The 18,065-nt window shown below is 38.1% G+C and overlaps 1 protein-coding gene across 3 annotated transcripts in view; it reads right to left on the reverse strand.

Moving 5' to 3' along the window:
* The window catches only part of RGS12 (regulator of G protein signaling 12), an 89,455-nt gene that overhangs the window by 68,840 nt on the left and 2,550 nt on the right, over nucleotides 1-18,065 (reverse strand). For all 3 annotated transcript variants that reach the window (XM_085223548.1, XM_085223549.1, XM_085223547.1), the window contains exon 2: nucleotides 13,541-15,492. In XM_085223548.1, the coding sequence (XP_085079674.1) occupies nucleotides 13,541-15,397 (1,857 nt within the window). In that variant the 5' untranslated portion in view covers nucleotides 15,398-15,492. The remainder of the gene's footprint in view (nucleotides 1-13,540; nucleotides 15,493-18,065) is intronic.

An 18,065-nucleotide genomic window follows, 5' to 3' on the forward strand; every position in this document is an offset into this window, starting at 1 on the left:
CTAGAAGCCATCTCACACAGTTTCTGTTGGAATCTTTCTCCACAATAAATACATGTTTTTTATTTTACTCCATTTTAAATAGTTTCACTACTTTACCATTTTGATAAAATCCAGCTTTTTTAAAATCACATAATGCAAAGCAGGAAGTACATTAATCTTTTGTTCCAAGGAAAGAGATTACCTCACTGTGATGACTAGAACTGTGGCTGCAATAGTTAAATCTAACAGTTAGCAGTTTCCCCCCCAGTCATTCTCTTTCTCCTTAAAAAGTCACCAAAAGTCAGTTAAATTGCAATAACTCAGCTGGTACATATCTAGTTTATGCCAAATGGAAAATTTAAGCCTCAACTTAACAGTCGGCACACAGTCAATGACTGGTGCTAAGCAGATGTACATAAACTCACTACATTATAGAAACTTGTGATTTTGTGCATGAAATTTTGGATTTTTTTCACAGTAACATTCAGTGCGGGAAAAAGTCCTTCTCTTCTGATGTTCTCTTTGTAGAAAATAATGGAGTTTAATTCCGAGTAAATTTTCTTCAGTTTCATTTCAGCATCTTTCTTCATCACAGTTAGCTTAAAAATATTTGTTAGCACTTTTAGAGCTGCTTATTGGAAACTCTGCAGTATTAAAGTATATTTTTCTATTTGTTTCTTCCCTTGGGCTACTTTCTGTGCCTTCAGTCCTGAAATACATTGGTATCCCTTCAATTCTATGACTCAGTATCTCTATGTCACTGAAAGAACAATCACAAATTTCACACTTCCAGTCTCACACCAACCACCGCTCCATGAAGTAATGAAGAACACTGAGAAATGTTACACCACCTCCTTAGTGCAAAAAACTCTGCAATCCAACAGTAGATGTCTATTTAATTCTTCCTACAGAGTCAATACTATCCTTTAGCAACAGATCTCCAAGAGTCACCAATAGTCACAACAGGCAGCTTAAAAGCCCATAGAAATGTCAAGACATAACACAGTATACACAAATCTGAAGCATGCAGCAGGATTCATCTCCAGCTTCTTCATTCAGTATGAGGAGCAATCTATTTTTATGTGAAACCTCTTTCCCTCCTTATTTCTGATTTTGTAAGGTATTTTATTGGCTGAGAAGAAATGGGGCAGCTTCTGCCAATGAAAACTGGAAAGCTGGCAACTAGAGATTAGCTCCTAAGGATTCTAAGAGAACATTTAGAAGTGCAATATGAAGAGCTTTTGCTAACACAATTGACCGAATGTGAATTGTGAAGACAAGAAAGTCGCTAGCTGTAATTTGTCACAGAAGCACTCGCTGGCATGAGGACAGCTCCTGCCTTTCTGAACTCATCTTCAGCACTCATCTGCTCACCCAGGCAGGTACCACTGCAGTGGCCATGCCTGGCTCACATCAGTCGCAGTCCTTCCTGCTTAAAGTGAAAGCTTACACCTAATGCAAGAATTTGTGTCAAACAGCGAACTCCACTCCATTCTGCAGTATCCACAGCGCAGCAAAACACTAACATGGCTGCTCCAGTGTGAGGATGTTCCTGTTGAAGCAGCACAGATAGATGTGCACAGCTCTCAGGTCTCCCCACTAGCCAAGTATGACCATTCCGCTCTGGGAATTTTTTACTTTTTAATCTGTAAATTACTGATAAAACAATCAGGCTATGAACACCTCAGTAAATTTTAGGGCTAACGAGACTAATGTCATCAATAACATGAGTGCAACTGGTATTTTGAAACTAGGAAATTTTTTAAACAATATGGATTCTACTTAATGGACTCTCAAGTATTTCCCAATATGAGATGCATCTCCTGGAGGACTTCATCTTTCAGGAAAGAAAACTGGTGAAAAGCAGCAAAGAAAAAAAAGGAAAAAAAAAACTATTAATAGCAATCATACTTATTTTGAATAAAAAAATGCATATTCACTTTTCTTTCTGCTTCAAACTAAAAAAAAAAGCATATGATTAAATAGCAGAGATCACCACGTGTAGTGCTGGGACATTAAGGTATACAATCTGAAAACACAGAAAAATAATCAGCAAGAGTGATGATACAAACTGGAGGAAGAGGAACAAACTGCCTGAAGACAAAGCTAATACTATTCCACTGAGAAGCAGATTCTAGATAACATTAATTCTCAGCAGATGACCCATTTTAGAAGGAAATGCAGCTTCCCCAGCTATGCTCAGAAAAATAACAGAGAAAAAGGGACAGTGGACAAAAACACTTGAATACTGTGCAGTAGTAGAAGACAGAAAATCAACGCTGCATCAAAATTCTTCTTTACATTTCTTTACTCTTTTATACAAAACTCACTGAGCACTGACGGAACACTAAGGATAAGAGCAGGGAAAAAAAAAAAAGAGCTTGAGAATAACACAGTGCTTAATCATTAGAAAATAGACAAATTCACTGAGTTAATGACTTCCTCAACTCATTTGGATGGTAATTGCAATTAGAAAAATGTTTTCAACTGACAAAAATCTCTCCCTTACTCTGAAGAATCAAATTAATAATCTAGGAAATTAAGGAAGACGTTGCTAAAAAAAATAAAGACTACCGTTCACAGAATATTTAATTTCCTGGCAATGCATTTCAGACATCTCCCTTTTCATGCTTTCTCAATTCCTTTCTAGATATTCAGACTATGAAAATATAACTCCTTCTGCAGATAATTTATTTTAAATTACCTTCCATACATATCTGCATTATAAAAAATCATGTAGCTTATGTGCACAGCAGCAACATCTTGGCAAATATGTTCAATGGCACTCTGAAAAGCTGGAAATAAAAATATCAATGACTTGAAAAGAGAACAGACTTTGCAACTAGAATGTATTAGCCAATTCAGCTGAAGAAATTCGCAGTATTTACTCAAAGAGAGACTGCTAGTGCAATGACTAATTAATGGAAATTTTGCAGGCTATTATCCATAAAGAAATTATCATCATTCTAAAAATCTTTACTACAATCCTACAGCGAATATTTAGAAAGATTAAATGAATCTTCAAAAAATCAAAACAGTGTCTGTAGCTCTGACTCCTCTGTAGCTTATGAAATGAAATGAAATGAAATGAAATGAAATGAAATGAAATGAAATGAATGAAGCTCTGTAACATATGAAAGGATGTAAACCTGTTTGCTAGGCAGGTCCACAGCCAGCTGTGTCAGTGCAACTGATGCTGCACCCTGCCAACTCTGGATTGTGAAGGAGAGGAGCTGTCAGAGTTGGAAGCACTGAAGAGATGCAACATGAAACCTTGGTTTTCAATGTAACACCATGATCTGAAAGGGAGCACACAGAAGCAAGCTGATGAAACCTTATCAATAATTCAGAATGCAATGAAACCAAACACTTCAGAAAACAGTTTCAATTAGCTTCAAGAAAATCCCAGCTACAGAATGACCTGTATCTCACTCTTATTGTACCAAATGCAATTAGAAAATATTCTAACTTTTTAACAAATTCCCATACAAACAACTTGAAATTTCCATTTTGTACTACATGGCCTTTGTGTCTCTCAACATATATTGCCTTCTCATCCAAATACCTGTATGTAAGTAAGAGAATCCTGTCCCGCAATACTTCAGTTTTAAAGCTAGGAGGAGCAGGAGGGAAGCAGCAGGAATAAACAGCAGCTCCTGGGTAGGAGCTGAAATAGGAGATTTGTGCTAGGAAATCACAATTCAGTGCAACAGCACATAAAGAGCTCAGAGCAGGAATCCAGAAAGTGGAAAAAAGGAGAAAGGAAAACTGTGCAGGCTAATGCCAGCTTTACGAGATCTTGCCAATTTAATCATTTAAAGCACAACACACTGTAATTTGTGACCTGGAGGAGAAACTAAAGGGATGAATTTTACGGGACAGAGATTTTGGATGTCATACGGAAGAGCAGGAAGAGAGGGAGAGGCATGCTATAAGAGGAGCCAACTTAAAACGTTACAAGAACAGCTACTCTAGAAAGTCTGATCATCAACCTATTGATGCTTTCAAATGCATTCAATGCATGTTTCACAGTGGAAGTTTATCTCACAAGACTCACATGTACGAGAGTAAAATCATTTTCAAAAATGTGTAAGTAAAAAAAAAATCATAACGTAATTGCATGTAATGAAAAAGTTTACAAGCTATAAAGCAGAAACGCAGTCATTGCTAAGCAATCATTTAGATAGAAACAGTTTTCTCCTTCTGTTCAGGTGGAACAGGTAGGCTACCCACTGTCCTGACTGCTTAAGACAAGTGCCAGGAAATGATTGTGCACATGCCCAAACAGCTTCATTAAATACCTCTGAAAAGCACATAACAAAGGGAGGATGCAGATACTCATTGATTGTACTGTGAAAGGAAAAGGGACACCACCACTACAAAGGCTTCAATTTAAGAAGCTCAGCTAATACAGCATTTACTACATTCTGTGTGTCACAAAGCATAATTATAGTCCCTATTAAATCATCTCATTTGGATCTGCCCAACTCCTATTTCCAGCTATTGAAGCTTTTTAAAACTCTCTCTGCTTTTAGATTTGACTCTTTGACTTTGTATGGTAAAGTGCATAATAAGCATTTTAGTGCAAAACCCAGATGCACACAGATCACATAATTTGAAACTTCTGCGGATATTCAAAACATGCCAAGTTTACTCTCAGATATTAAGCAGCAGAAGGGTCAGGCTGAAGCAGGAGTTCATCTTTACAAAAACATGCAGTTTTAAGACTTCAGGAGGAGAGATCCTAATTTAGACCCTTCTAAAAAGTGACAGGAAACACAGATGCCAAAGTAATTCCTTACAGTCGGTGCAAAGCTATCAAATAAAACTGCAAGTCTTGGGGAATAACAGAAAAAGAAGCTGATAGAAATATTTTTCTGTTATCAATATCAGTCTCAAATCCTGCTCTGTAGAGGCTTCACCTTCCCCTGTGGTTCTCTGTCATCCCCAAGCTGCCATTTTCCTGACTGCGGGTGCTGTCAGCTGAGTGCCCCTATGCTACAGAGATGCAGAGAATGTTGAGTGCGAGCCCCCTTCATCCATCTTCCCATCCTCCAGCATCAAACACAACTCAGCCTAAAAACTGACAGGGCAGAGTTAGGGAGCGTATAAAAGGAGGGTCTCTGGGGCCTGAGAAGACATTGAAAAATGGGGTACATTGAGCTCAGATCTCTCTCTAGTACCCTGAATGATATAAAAGAATCTGGGAGGAAATAGGGAATAGAGCTCACCATGGTCCAATCCTCTGGATCAAAGCAGAGAATCCTGGGGGCAAAGGCAGGCATGATCAGAGAATATCAAACTCCTTATAATGCAGGATAGAAAGAATAACACCCCTCTGCTGCCCTGCACAGCTGCCGGCAGGGGACTCAAACTGAACTTCACAAAATCAGATCAAGCAGGGACAGGCTAATTAAAAAAGGCCAAGCATCATTCAAGCTTTACAGCTTTTCTACAAGCTGTAGCACCACAATGCCTGTAATTAATTAATTAATTAATTTGGCAGCACTGTGACAAAAGATTCAACTGGTATTACTCAACATCACTGGTCAATTAAAACATTTTTTAAGAACACCTCTTCAATAACCAGTTCATAATGATACGTTTCACTACCCTGTAACCATTACGGCAGCACTTAGAAGGGCAATTAGGGCCATAATTTAATCAAGAACCAGGTAAGATTTCATACAAGATGAAGACGCAAAAGGAGCCATCTCTGGACATCCAAGTAAAGGAAATCTGCTTCTTGTCTCCTGCAGTAAGGATACCAGGCACAGGACAATGATCATCCAAATTTCAGTACTATCCTAATCCCTTCTCAAAGATACACGTGTTGATGGAATTAAAGCAGACAAAATAGCAAGCTCATTCTTTTCAGTATAGGTAACAGTTTCTCACATGAGTTGGGACTCTATCTGTAGGAGATCCAAAGGAGCCAAAACACCCAAGTATGCTAATGGATAACATAAAGGAAATTACAAGCACATGCATAACAACTGGCTCCACTTTATCATAAACAAAAGCAAGGAAAACCAAGGAACCATGGACCAATGCACAGTAACCATCAAAAAGGCAAATGAGGAAACATCAGAAAAGAAATCAAGAAATTAGCTTTACAAATACATAGCCATGAAAAAGTAGGAAAAGGGAAGAAGACTACAATTATGTAAAACTGGAAGAGACTAAGATGACTTCCACTTGAAAATGTGCAATTGGTGAAAGAGTTTTAAAACAAAATTAAATGACTAGGAGAAAATAAATAGGGAATGAGATTGATCAGTGTTTCTCTTGACAAATATGACTAGATAGCAAATGAAACTGTATGGAAAACACAACTACGTATGGTGTGATTTCCACTCTGTGGAATATGTCAGGTGATATCAGGAAACCCAAAGGTAAAACTGACTATAAGAAACAACAGATTCAAGGAAAAAAAAAAAAAAAAAAAAAAAAAAAAGGTTCACAGAGATCGTTAGGCACAATTAATAGGATATCGATCTCAATATTGCATATCTCATTTCATATATATGATTGTTCTTACCAACTGATTAGAAAACAAATATTAACCATCAATGAGGTGGAAAAGGTAAATAATAGATGAAGAGGTATTATACAATGTATTTACAACAGAGATAAGAAAATGTACACTACAGTTACACAAAACCTTATCACTGAATCACTGAATTCTATGTGCTGGAAGGGAGTGCTGGGGATCATTTAGTCAGCCCCTCCTGCAAAAGCAGGTTCCCTACAACAGGTTGCACAGGAAAGCGTCAAGGTGGGTCTTGAATAACTCCAGAGAAGGAGACTCCACAACCTCCCTGGGCAGATTGTTCCAGTGCTCTGTCACCCTCATAGTTCTTATTCATGTTTTATGGAACTTCCCGTGCTCCAGTTCGTGCCCACTGCCCCTTGTCCAGTTGCTGCACACCACTGAAAAAGGCCTGGCCTCATCCTTTTGACTTCCACACTTCAGATATTCATAAACAGTGATGAGATCTCCTCTCAGCCTTCTCTTCCTCATGCTGAACAGACTTTCCTCATAAGGGACATGCTCCAGGCCTCCCATCATACTTGTGGCCCTCCACTGAAGTCTTTCCTGTCTTTTTTGAACTGAAGAGCCCGGAAGTGAACGCAGTATTCCTCAGCAGGTCAGAGTAGAGGGAGAAGATCACTTCCCTTGGCCTGCTGGCCATGCTCTTTCTAATGCACCCCAGGATACCACTGGCCTTCTTGGCCAAAAGGGCACAATGCTGGGTCATGGCCAACCTGTTGTCCGCCAGGGCACCCAAGTCCTTCTCTGCAGAGCTCATCTCCAGCAGGACAGCCCCTAACCTGAAGATTGGTGTGAAATTTCAGTCACCTATCTCCCAGAAAGAATTTAAACTATAAAAGGTTCAGAAAAGGACTACTGAAGTTATCAGGAGAATGAAATCTTTACTTGCCAGAACGCTGAGAGACTATGCATTTCACATCAAACAAAATGAAGGCCAAAAGAGAACATGATTTCTGTGCATAAGCAAAAAAAGTAAACCCTGAAGAAAGAGTGCCTTGCACTAACAGAGACACCAGCAGCAGAAGAAATGGGTAGAAGATGATCATGACTAGAGTTCAGTCTGGAGAATAAAGAAAAGTTTCTAACATCATAATAGCTTTGTCCTGGAACAATTCTCCTGCAGAAATTGGAGTGCAAACATTTTTTTCAAAGGTACATATGCTACGTGTATGGAAGGAATGACGACTACCTAGAATAGTTAGAATTTGGCTTGGTGATGCAGAGTATCTTCTCCAGTAGCGTCTTTGCAAATTTATTGATGTCTTAATGGCTATTTTATTGACAGAATGAATTTTGAAGCCTTTTCCTTGAACCGTAATTTCTTCATGTTTCTATTTAAACCCTTCAGGTGAGTTTTATGGATTTCATATTTATTTTTGTTGCTTTATTCTGTATTGATCTATTTCTTCTCCCATGAAGAACTGCTATTTCGCAGCTCGCTTTCTTCTTTCCTTTGTATCTTTTCCGCTGCAAGGAACCAGGATCCGTTCTCCTACAACTGAAAACTTTCATGTTTAGAATTTGAGATATAGCCATTTTTTTCATAATTTTCAATTAATTCTGTGCCAATTATTTTTCTCCATCTATTTTCCCCTTGTTTCTCACGTTGCTGCCTTTTCCTGTGGCTTGGCAACTCAATGCTAGCTCGGAAATATTAAGACATCTCATAGTCCCTCGATTTGAAATGAGATTTCCACAAAATAAACACTGCTTTAAATATATTTATTCTCCAGAATTTATATGATTTCCTTTTCACAGAAAAGCATTATTTCAGATTTTCATACATTTTTAAGGATCCTAAGGATGAGCATTTTTAAAAGTCATTATTTTGAAAGATTATAAGGCATATGAAAAGCTGCCTGAAATGACTAAACATTTAATTGCTTTTCATTTTCTCAAGCAAAATATCATATTCATATTTCACACGAATGTTGCTTTGCAGAGTAATTTGCATTAGCTCATCCTGAGTTCCAGCTTGGTGTTTGGGATTTCAGTTGTGTTCTCTTTAAGATATAGAAGTACATCTCAAATGAGATCAAAGCCTGCAATTCCAAATGTTAACATTAAATTGTACTGTACAAGAATAGCAATCCAGCTGCCATTAATTCTGCTTTACAAACAGCTGGGACGGAACAATTTAAACTAGTGAGCAAACAGAATTGTAGAGGAAAGGGGAAAAAAAAAACATGTAATTATACAACAAAAAAACAAATATGGGAACCACACAGCTTTGCCAACATTGTCTCTGCATCTAAAATATCTGCCTTTCAGTTGGTTCACCACCCAGTTACCAACAATAAAAACTGCAGTTCTTGCACTTGAAGCAAATTAAAAAATTTCACTAAAAAGAGAAATCCATTCTTAAAGCATCTTTTTAAATACTACTTGCTTTGAAAATGAAGATCTAAAGTAGTTACAGTTAAACTTCTGATCAAAACATATATACACATGTAACCCAGAATACATACTAATAAGCAAATAGGCATTAGGAAACCCCACAGTGCCATTTATCTGTCTTCTAAATTTTTACAAATCATGAAGGTCACAAAGCAGCTGATAAATTCTTTGGTTTAAAAAAAGAATTTTAATACTGTTCAGTGAGCATCATACAATGAGTTTATTTTTTCCTCCCCTAAGATCTACAGATGCTGTCCATTCACAAATTCACTCTCTTCATGAGCACAAACTGCAGTGTGGTCAAGGTAAAAGTCTTGTAACAAATGCAAAGCAGAAGAAGGTATCTAAAAAGCAATACTCAATTTTAAAATGCTGCAGTAGATTTGCCATACTCACTTGGAACAGAACTCATACCCAAATATCAGTTATTAAGCTCTGGTTGTAAAGCCACCTGTGATCTGAAATGTTCTGTATTCCTCCACAATATTAAAACAAACTAGGTCAGCACCTAGGTTACTGTCTTTGTGGAAAGAAAACTCAGAGTCTATTCTGACTGTTATAAAGCTCTCCAGTAGAAAAATGACTATTTTCCCTGTAAGACTTAATTTAAAACAGTGACAGTTGGATTTTTTGGCCAGGCCCTAGCCTGAAATCAGAGAGTGAGAGTTGAACAAAATCAAATGTACTAGATTAATTTAGTCTACAGGGAAAAGAATGCTTCCTTGTTCAGCAATTCCTCAAGTCCCTTGCCAATCCTAACATCCCCTGATGTTTTCACATTTCTTACAGTTCTTTGCTTTTTTGTAACCGAAATTATGTAAAAGGATCAGTAGGCGGGATGCTGAAGGTGGAAATAACAAGGCAATAGCAAAGGAGTAACAAACAAAAGAGCAGGAATTATTCTATTCCCACTGAAACCATCTGCTAGTCTCAAAGACCTCATTAAACCACACACCCCTATCCAGTATCAGTTTTGCAGCAATTCAGAAGCTTCTCACTACCAGAAATCTTTCTTAGTCATGCTGAGACTCATAGCCTCCCACTTCTTGTTTTCAACTAAGAGTCAAGGAGAGCCTCCTAAAAAGTCTCATTAGATGCCTCAGCAGAAAGCTGTTCAAGTGAAACTTTTCAGGAACTCAGGAAACATGGAGTTCAGTGCAGGAAACAACTGTAGGAGTGCACAGGACCAAGTACACCTTTCAGTAAATCTAAGTCAGAAGAGGTAGAATAGAACCAGTATTTCCTGGATGAACTCACATTTCTCCTCCTCTCCATATGATAAGGATCAAAAGACAAAAAATACAGCCATTGTGAATGTACACAAGTTCAAAAAGAATAATTCTTTCAATAACATTTTAAAGCAAAAGGAAAAAAAAAAAGCCCAATCTATCCAATTTCACTTAGTCAAATTAGACAATTTTAATTACTTTCAACTTCTTGTACTTACATTAAAATTTAAAATGCTTAGTGGCAATGCAAAGAAGAGTAATGTAAAAAACATGCAATTTTACCAATTATTACAAAATTAATTTCAATTCTAATTCATAAAATGAAAAAAAAAATCATCACTAAGGAGCTACAACACTAAAGGGAAAACAAAGCCCAGAAAACAAGCCTAAGATGCCATATATATATTTCCTACCCACAAGAGGTACTTCCCACATCCAGTTCTGCATATATGGAGCTTTCTCACATCTACACTTGTGCTCTGTACAATTCACAAATATTTTATAGGTGCAGCTATAAAATCAGGAGTTTATGCCCTTCTCATTCCCATTAACACTGTACAACAGAGTACATTTTGCTGCATTTCATGCCATGACCATTCCCCCTGACATCCAACCTAAAGCTTCCCTCCCTCAACTTAAAACCATTTCCCCTTGTCCTGCAGTTGTCAACCCTTTCAAAGAGTTCATTCCCCTCCTGTTTGTAGGCTCCCCTTAGGTATTGAAAGGCTGCAATGAGGTCACCCTGCAGCCTTCTTTTCTCCAGGTTGAACAAGCCCAGCTCCCTCAGCCTGTCTTCATAGGGGAGGTGCTCCAGTCCGCTGATCATCTTCGTGGCTCTCCTCTGGACACTCTCTAGCAGCTGTCTTTCTTGTTCTGGGGGCTCCAGACCTGGACACAGTACTACAGATAGGGCCTCACAAGAGCAGAGTTGAGGGGGAAAATCACCTCCCTGTCCCTGCTGGCCACCCCTCTTCTAATGCCACAGACAAGAAAAAAATAATAATAAAGAAATTTAAGGGCTGGTCTGACAAATTAAACATTAGAATCAGATTAGATTCAGCCACTAAGTTGTAAAAATATGGATAGAATCCCAGGTGGACAGCTTATATACTTTATTCCATGACTGGAAGGTGTTTGAGCATGCTATTAAAAAAAAAAAAAAAAAATCAGTCCTGCCCCTTTAAAAGGTCAAAGAAAGCCCAGGAGTTTCCTACAGCACAGCATCTAGCCAACACATCTACACAATGTTATGGAACGGGCATTGTTCTCTCCACACACAGCAAGAAAGAAAGTCTGAATATCACTTCATTGTGAAAGCAAATTAGTGCTCTAAAATACAAAACTAGGGGCTTTCCCTATTTCCACAGTACCTACAGAAAAACAGAGGTAGGTTCACCCATAATATGACATCTCCTGACTATTTTCATCAAAGACATAAAATGAAAACACATCATTACCTCATCACTATGAATTACTCTGAATAATACTAAAAGCTTGCAACTTATGCTTGCAAATGATTTCAAGACTTTCATGAGCATTCCTCATCTGTTTCAACAGCCTTCAATAGAACTGGAAAAAAAATAAAACACAAAAAAGGTTCTGTTGCCTTAATGACGAGAATAAAGGCTAAAGCCACGTAGGAACATTTAAAATGTCTCTTTTGCAAGCAAAATTACTATTAATCAGACAACAGGATACTTATTTTATTAGCAAATGCACTTAAAAGAGAAGAGTAATTGTAATGTTTTGTGTTGTAATATATATTGTGGTAAATGTTGATGTGAGTGATACAGTAGGCGTATTACTGCTGTTTAAACACATACAGAACATCTTTTCTTTTAAAGTGCAAAATTTTCAATGTGATTCTTATTAGTATATTCCATGAAATGCATTTCAAACATAAAACTGTTGTGTTTAAACCTGTGAAAAAGTCCAAACTGTATTACAATCATGGACAACACTGCAGACACAAAGGTGTAGCAGAGACCTTCAAGAAATTTCAACAGCATCCCGTGATATCTGGAGCAGAAACTGCAGCTGGAGCTCTCCAGTTTCCAAAGGACCAGCATCCTCAGCTCACCAGGGGCTTCATGGAAGGAAGCTTTTTCCCTGGCCCATCAGGGAAAGCAGATCACAAACTGTGTGGTCTTGAGGGTAACAAACAGAATGGGACAATAGGTATCTTGCATCGTAGGCACCAAAATATCTATCCCTTGAGTGTCACAACAACACAAAGATTTTGTCTATAAAGGTTTGAAACAACCAACGAATGCCTGCAGTCATTCACTTTATACAGTGAGAAACAGTTGGATATTTTAAACCAGGTGAACTTTGTTTCCCAGAAGTAGACTGGGATAGTGTGATGGAGACTTAAATCAGTTCTGAAAGAACAATGCTTCTTGAAGACTCATTTGGAGCATGAGGTTTGGTATTTCTCTGGTTTTAAATATAATTCCTTGCCATTAACTTTTTAGTGCAACACTGGTGATCTCCACTCTACTGGAATCCCAGTCATCAGCAAAATCTCCCTGACTTCCCTCAACAGGAAAACACGTACATGGCAAAGGGAGCAGTATATAATAATACTGGATACTCCTTCCATACATTTATTTTTAATTCTTCTTGCTTTGGTTTACAGAAATTCAATGGTAACAAAAGGAGCAGATGAAAGACTAATTTGGAATAAAATCTGAACCACAGCTTGCTGACAGTATATTAGATCTGTGACCTAATAAGGGACACTAAGATTAACAGCTATCCTTTAACGTAGGTTTAACACTGCTTCTATTGAGAGGTTTGCTGGAATTAACTTCTGTGATAATGAAATTGTCTCATTTCATTAAAGTTAACAGTTTATAACATGTTTTTGACTAATGATTAGATTACAAATGTATAAAAACAGATATCACTAAAATAATGACATTTGCAGGCCAGCCTTCTAAAAAGAAGAAACCAGACTGGAGATCCAGACTGTTTCCATTCTTTTGCTGCTGGAAGTCAGAAAGAACTGCAGTTGCTAGAATGTCATGTCTCCTTTCATTACAGTGCCACTACAACATTTGGAAACAATGAAGACAAGAAGCAATGTGAGAAAGCTCTCACAGACAACACTCCCAGCAGAAGTACAATTCCAGAGCTGCACTCAATTATACAGGAATATGAAAAACCTCTGCAAAGGAGAAAGAGCCATAAGATTTTCTTCATCTGAAATGCTGTAAATGTTAATAATCCACATTTTCTTCATCTGAAATGTTGTAAATGCTAATACTACACATGTAAATTTTAACATGCAGGTATCATGGAGTTCAAATAACATAGGCTGTTGGGTTAGGGTGGCTTTTGGGGGTTTTTCTAGGAGTCAATACCAAAACTTCCTTACCTTTTTATCTTCTTTAGACTTCCTAACGCTGTGCGGAAGGCCAAACTTGTTTTGCATGCAAAACATCTTCTTAGACCATTCATTTTTATGAGATTTTAACTGCGGCTGACCAAAGCTGCCATCGACTCTGTATCTGTCAGCTGGGATCTTACTCATTGGAGGGGGAAGGGTACCACAGTTAACGCTTGACCAGCCATCCGTAGAATCAGTGTAAGACTCCTGGTCACTAGCATTCCCATGCTGCCACTCTTGTAAAACATGCACAGGCAACCACCTCTGACTGCCTACGCCTGCACTGCTTTTCTTTGATGGGGGCACTGAATTTCGAGAGGAAACCAGTGGAACTTCAATACGAGCAGAAGGACCTAAGTGCTTGTTTAGGTTTTGGGACTTATCGTTCTGAATCACTTCTAAAGGAATGTTTCCTTCCTGTTCATGACAGAAGCCATTCCAATGTGCAGCAGGCTGATTTTGTCCCCTTCCGACTGGATTTTCCCATACACTGCTAGGAATATGTTTACTTGGATTGCTCCCTAAATCAACCACTAGGACTCTATTATTTTTTTCTTCTTGATTAAAGTTTCCAATTCCACTGTCACTGTTGCTGCTTGTACTATTATTCTGATGAACATCTGCATCACCATCAAGAAAAGCCCTTGCACGCATTCCCTCAATCAGTTCCCCCATATCCCTATACAGGACAGAAATAAACTGAAGAACAGGCAAAGATGATGTTGGAAACTCTAGACAGCCATTTGTGTCTGGATCCGCTGTACATTCCAATCCAAAACGTCTTGCTATGCCCTGGTGAATTTTATGATGAAATAATTCAGGATCCACCATAAAAACATGGCAAGATGTCCTCAGAACCCCTTCATCTTCCTGAGCCAAGCTTGCATCATCATTTGTTTGCATTGTAACTAGTCCAAAGAATCTTCTGTCATCCGGGCAAACAGCACTGAATGCCAGTTTCTCTGCAGGATATTCTGCCACTACACCTGATTTGTCACTGCACAGCTGAATACAGTCATGCATTATCTTCATCATCACTAATGAATGAATTTTCTGTTCTGCCCGCAGACGTCTCATGCATCCACGAATAGCCTGCAGGCTCTCATTTTCCAAATTCGAGGTTGTTGAAGGAAGTTCAATTGAGCCTAGGTAACCTACAATCATGGCAACATTCAAAATGCTTGCATCTAATCCAAAGTCTTCCACACTCTCCAATCCAACTCTAAAAACCGAATCATCATTCAGAACTTTGGATATTTCATCCTTTGACAGTAGGTTTGGATTACTTAAACTTTCATTTCCAGTTTCAAATTTAATAGCAGCAGAATCTGAAAACGATCTCTGTTTCGGAGCAGAATTATCTGAGTTCCCAGCACACAGGTTAGGACTTTCAAAGATCATGTTGAAAATGCCACCAGACTGCATTTCTTCAACAACTTTCTCCGCTCTGTTTATACCTAGAGCTTTAGAGTCAGGTTTGGGCTTCAGCCATCCCTTTCCATCATAAAAGCCAACTTCTTCATCACTTGAACATGAATCCATATGACTAATCCCTTCAGCAATGACCATGTGGAGAACTCCAGAACATTTTCCTATAAGTTTCACCACATCTTCATGAGATGCCTTTTTCACATTAATTTCATTAATGGCAAATATCTGATCTCCTGCTTTAAGTCCAACATAATCCGCAGGGCTTCCTTTCATAACACAACTAAGAATACAAGGAGCTTGTCCAGAAAGGGTAAACCCGTAACCTGCTCTTCCTCTAGCAACTTCCACACTCCTTATCCGAGGAGGTGCATGCATATTGAGTCGACGTTTGACTGTCTCCCCAGGTCTATACATGTTGCTGTTAGTTTTTTTTCCTGAAACAGGAAAACTTTTAATTAGTCCGAGGTTGTGCCATGTTTCACAGTATCAGGCCTTCATCTGACGAAGCTCTAAAGAAAGAAAGGAAAAAAAGGCATTTTTATTCTGAGTGATATTTCATTCTTTTTTTAGTACCCAGCATTCCCCTTACTATTCAGAAATCAGTGGGTTCTAACAAAAACTACTGCAAGAGAATTAACACAGCATTCAAAAGCTTGAAAAGAATGGGCATCAAAGTTGACATTTTACTAACGATAAAGCAGTAGCAAATGCAAATAAAGTGGCTGTCCAAAATGACAAAGTAATTTAATGGCAAAGCTAAGAAGAGGATCTAAGTCTCCTGCTGTACAGCCCAGTGTTTTTATACTGTGTCACATCACATCTTCCCCAGGACCCCATCATTTTACCCACTATTCAGTTAACTTCTGGTTTAGCACACCACTGCGATACCACAAGATTTCACAGTAAAATGAAAATTCTGCCCTTTCCCAGGCATCTTAAAATTGTTTCTGCGCAGGTACTGCCCACTCCTTTATATTCAATGTACGGAAACAAGCACCAAATGTATCCATCTAGAAGAGGTTCAATAAATAACCCCTAGAGTTGCCTGACTGATTTTAAAGGCAACTTAAAATAAGCATCTCAGATTTCAACTTTTGCACACACATTTCATTTACATACAGAGCAACAAACAGACATTCAATCATGTATCAGAACATAGATTCAAAACCGGAAAACGAACTCAACTTCTCAGAAAGCAAACACTATAAAAATTGCCCTTCAGTCATTCCAACATGCACACATTTTAGCTCAGATAAAAACTTCCAGAAAAAGAAGAACAAAGAAGGAGCTCCGCAACTTGCCAGTATTAATCAAGTAGATTTATAAGTAAGGTAAAGCAGCTTTATGTGAACAGCAATGGTAGTTTTCATTGAATTTTGGTGGTTATGCTGAAGGCTCAGTGTCTTGTCCAAATTACACTCGGGTAAGTGCCACCGTTTCAGAAAGGCTGCACCAAGAGTTTTGGTTTTACTTTGGACAGTTAGGTTTGTTTGCTTTTGTTTTTAAACATAGGCACATTCATTTTTTCACATTCTCTGCTGCAGTTCTTAATGTAGCATGGTTTCTGCAAATTGTTATAATATACCAATTATCCAGTTTCAATGACCATGGTTCCTCTGTAATTTAAGAAAATAGCTTTAAAAAGCAATGAAACTTCACACTTAACCTTCAGACAGAAATCATAACATACGAAATGCTTCGAAAACATTTTGGTGGGCTCAAACATTAGGAGAGCCCTCTCAACTCACATCCAGTCTCATGTCTTAAAAAATAGGTTCACTTCTTCCTGTTGAAGCAAAACTTTGGACCTCAGAGACCACCGTGCATATAGCTGTCTGCACTTAGCTCTGGCACATTGAGTGTAATCATTCAACACCAATGCACCTTTGCAAGAAATATTTCTTCAACAACAACAAAAATAACCAACGACAACAACAAATGCCCAGCCATAAATACGTATCAGCTAGCAAGAGGCATGAATATAAACATGTTCTCATTTGTCTTTCTATGAAAATCTCTGTTCCTGATTGTCTGGAAAATACCCTCGTGTTTCCCTTGGGTACAACACAGCACTGGGCTGCTACACTGGTTAACAGAAAGCACTGTAATTTCTGGCACCTAGACGTGTGTACTGGTCTGAAGAGGAAAGGAAAGAATTAAAAGAAAATTAGATTATAGATAATCTGATCAAAAATGTAATAAAAAGCAGGAGCTGCAACAAAAAAATCAGTCCTGTAATACTGAAGCAACTGATTTCATCTGTCTTTCTAATAAATAAAAAAGTATTGTAAGTATGACTAAAAAAAAGACAATGTAGTTAGTCCTCCACTTGCTATGCGAGGACTTCGTTTAACTCTACTCACAAGTCAGTCTGTCTGCCCTCCTAATCTGTGCCATTTAAACATCAGGTTTTTATTCCAGATGATACATGCTGATAGGGAAGATCATTCCAAAATCCATGATCACTGTAAGAACAAAACAGCAGGCTGCTTTTACTATGCCACTTTTCTCTAATGATGATGGTCCAGAGCTGGGAACAACTACACATTTAACTGTGTGATTTTGCATGTGTAAAGTTGAAAATTCAACATTAAAGGACTTTTCACTCCTGATATATATAGATATCTATACATACACACACACACACACACTAAAAGGCATTGATAGATTGTGTTACATCACTGGAAAAACCATCATCTCCTTATCTCAGAAGCTGAACATTATTGAGTATTAAATATTTTTGCCTATCACATCCACAGAAAAAGCAGCTCACCAAATTTATCTAGGAAACTTCAGGACAAATGTGGTTCTCCTGCAAGAACCCACAGCACTGAAATATGCTCTTCTACAACAATGGCATGACAGGCAAATGGATAAATTACAAAACTAATGTTTTTCATAACCAGATTCTAAGAGAGATTATTAACAAAGGAGTTATAAAAACATACACATCTTACAGCCTGATTTCAAACCTAAATTACCTAATTATCTCATTGCCTAAGCTTTCTTTTTAGTCCTTCACAGACTTGAAACCTGGTGCTAAGGAGGTATGGCATAAAAATGGCACAGACTGCCACAGTTT

The sequence above is a fragment of the Meleagris gallopavo genome, chromosome 4, assembly GCF_905368555.1.
Source record: "Meleagris gallopavo chromosome 4, MGAL_WU_HG_1.1, whole genome shotgun sequence".
Classification (NCBI taxonomy): Eukaryota; Metazoa; Chordata; class Aves; order Galliformes; family Phasianidae; genus Meleagris; species Meleagris gallopavo.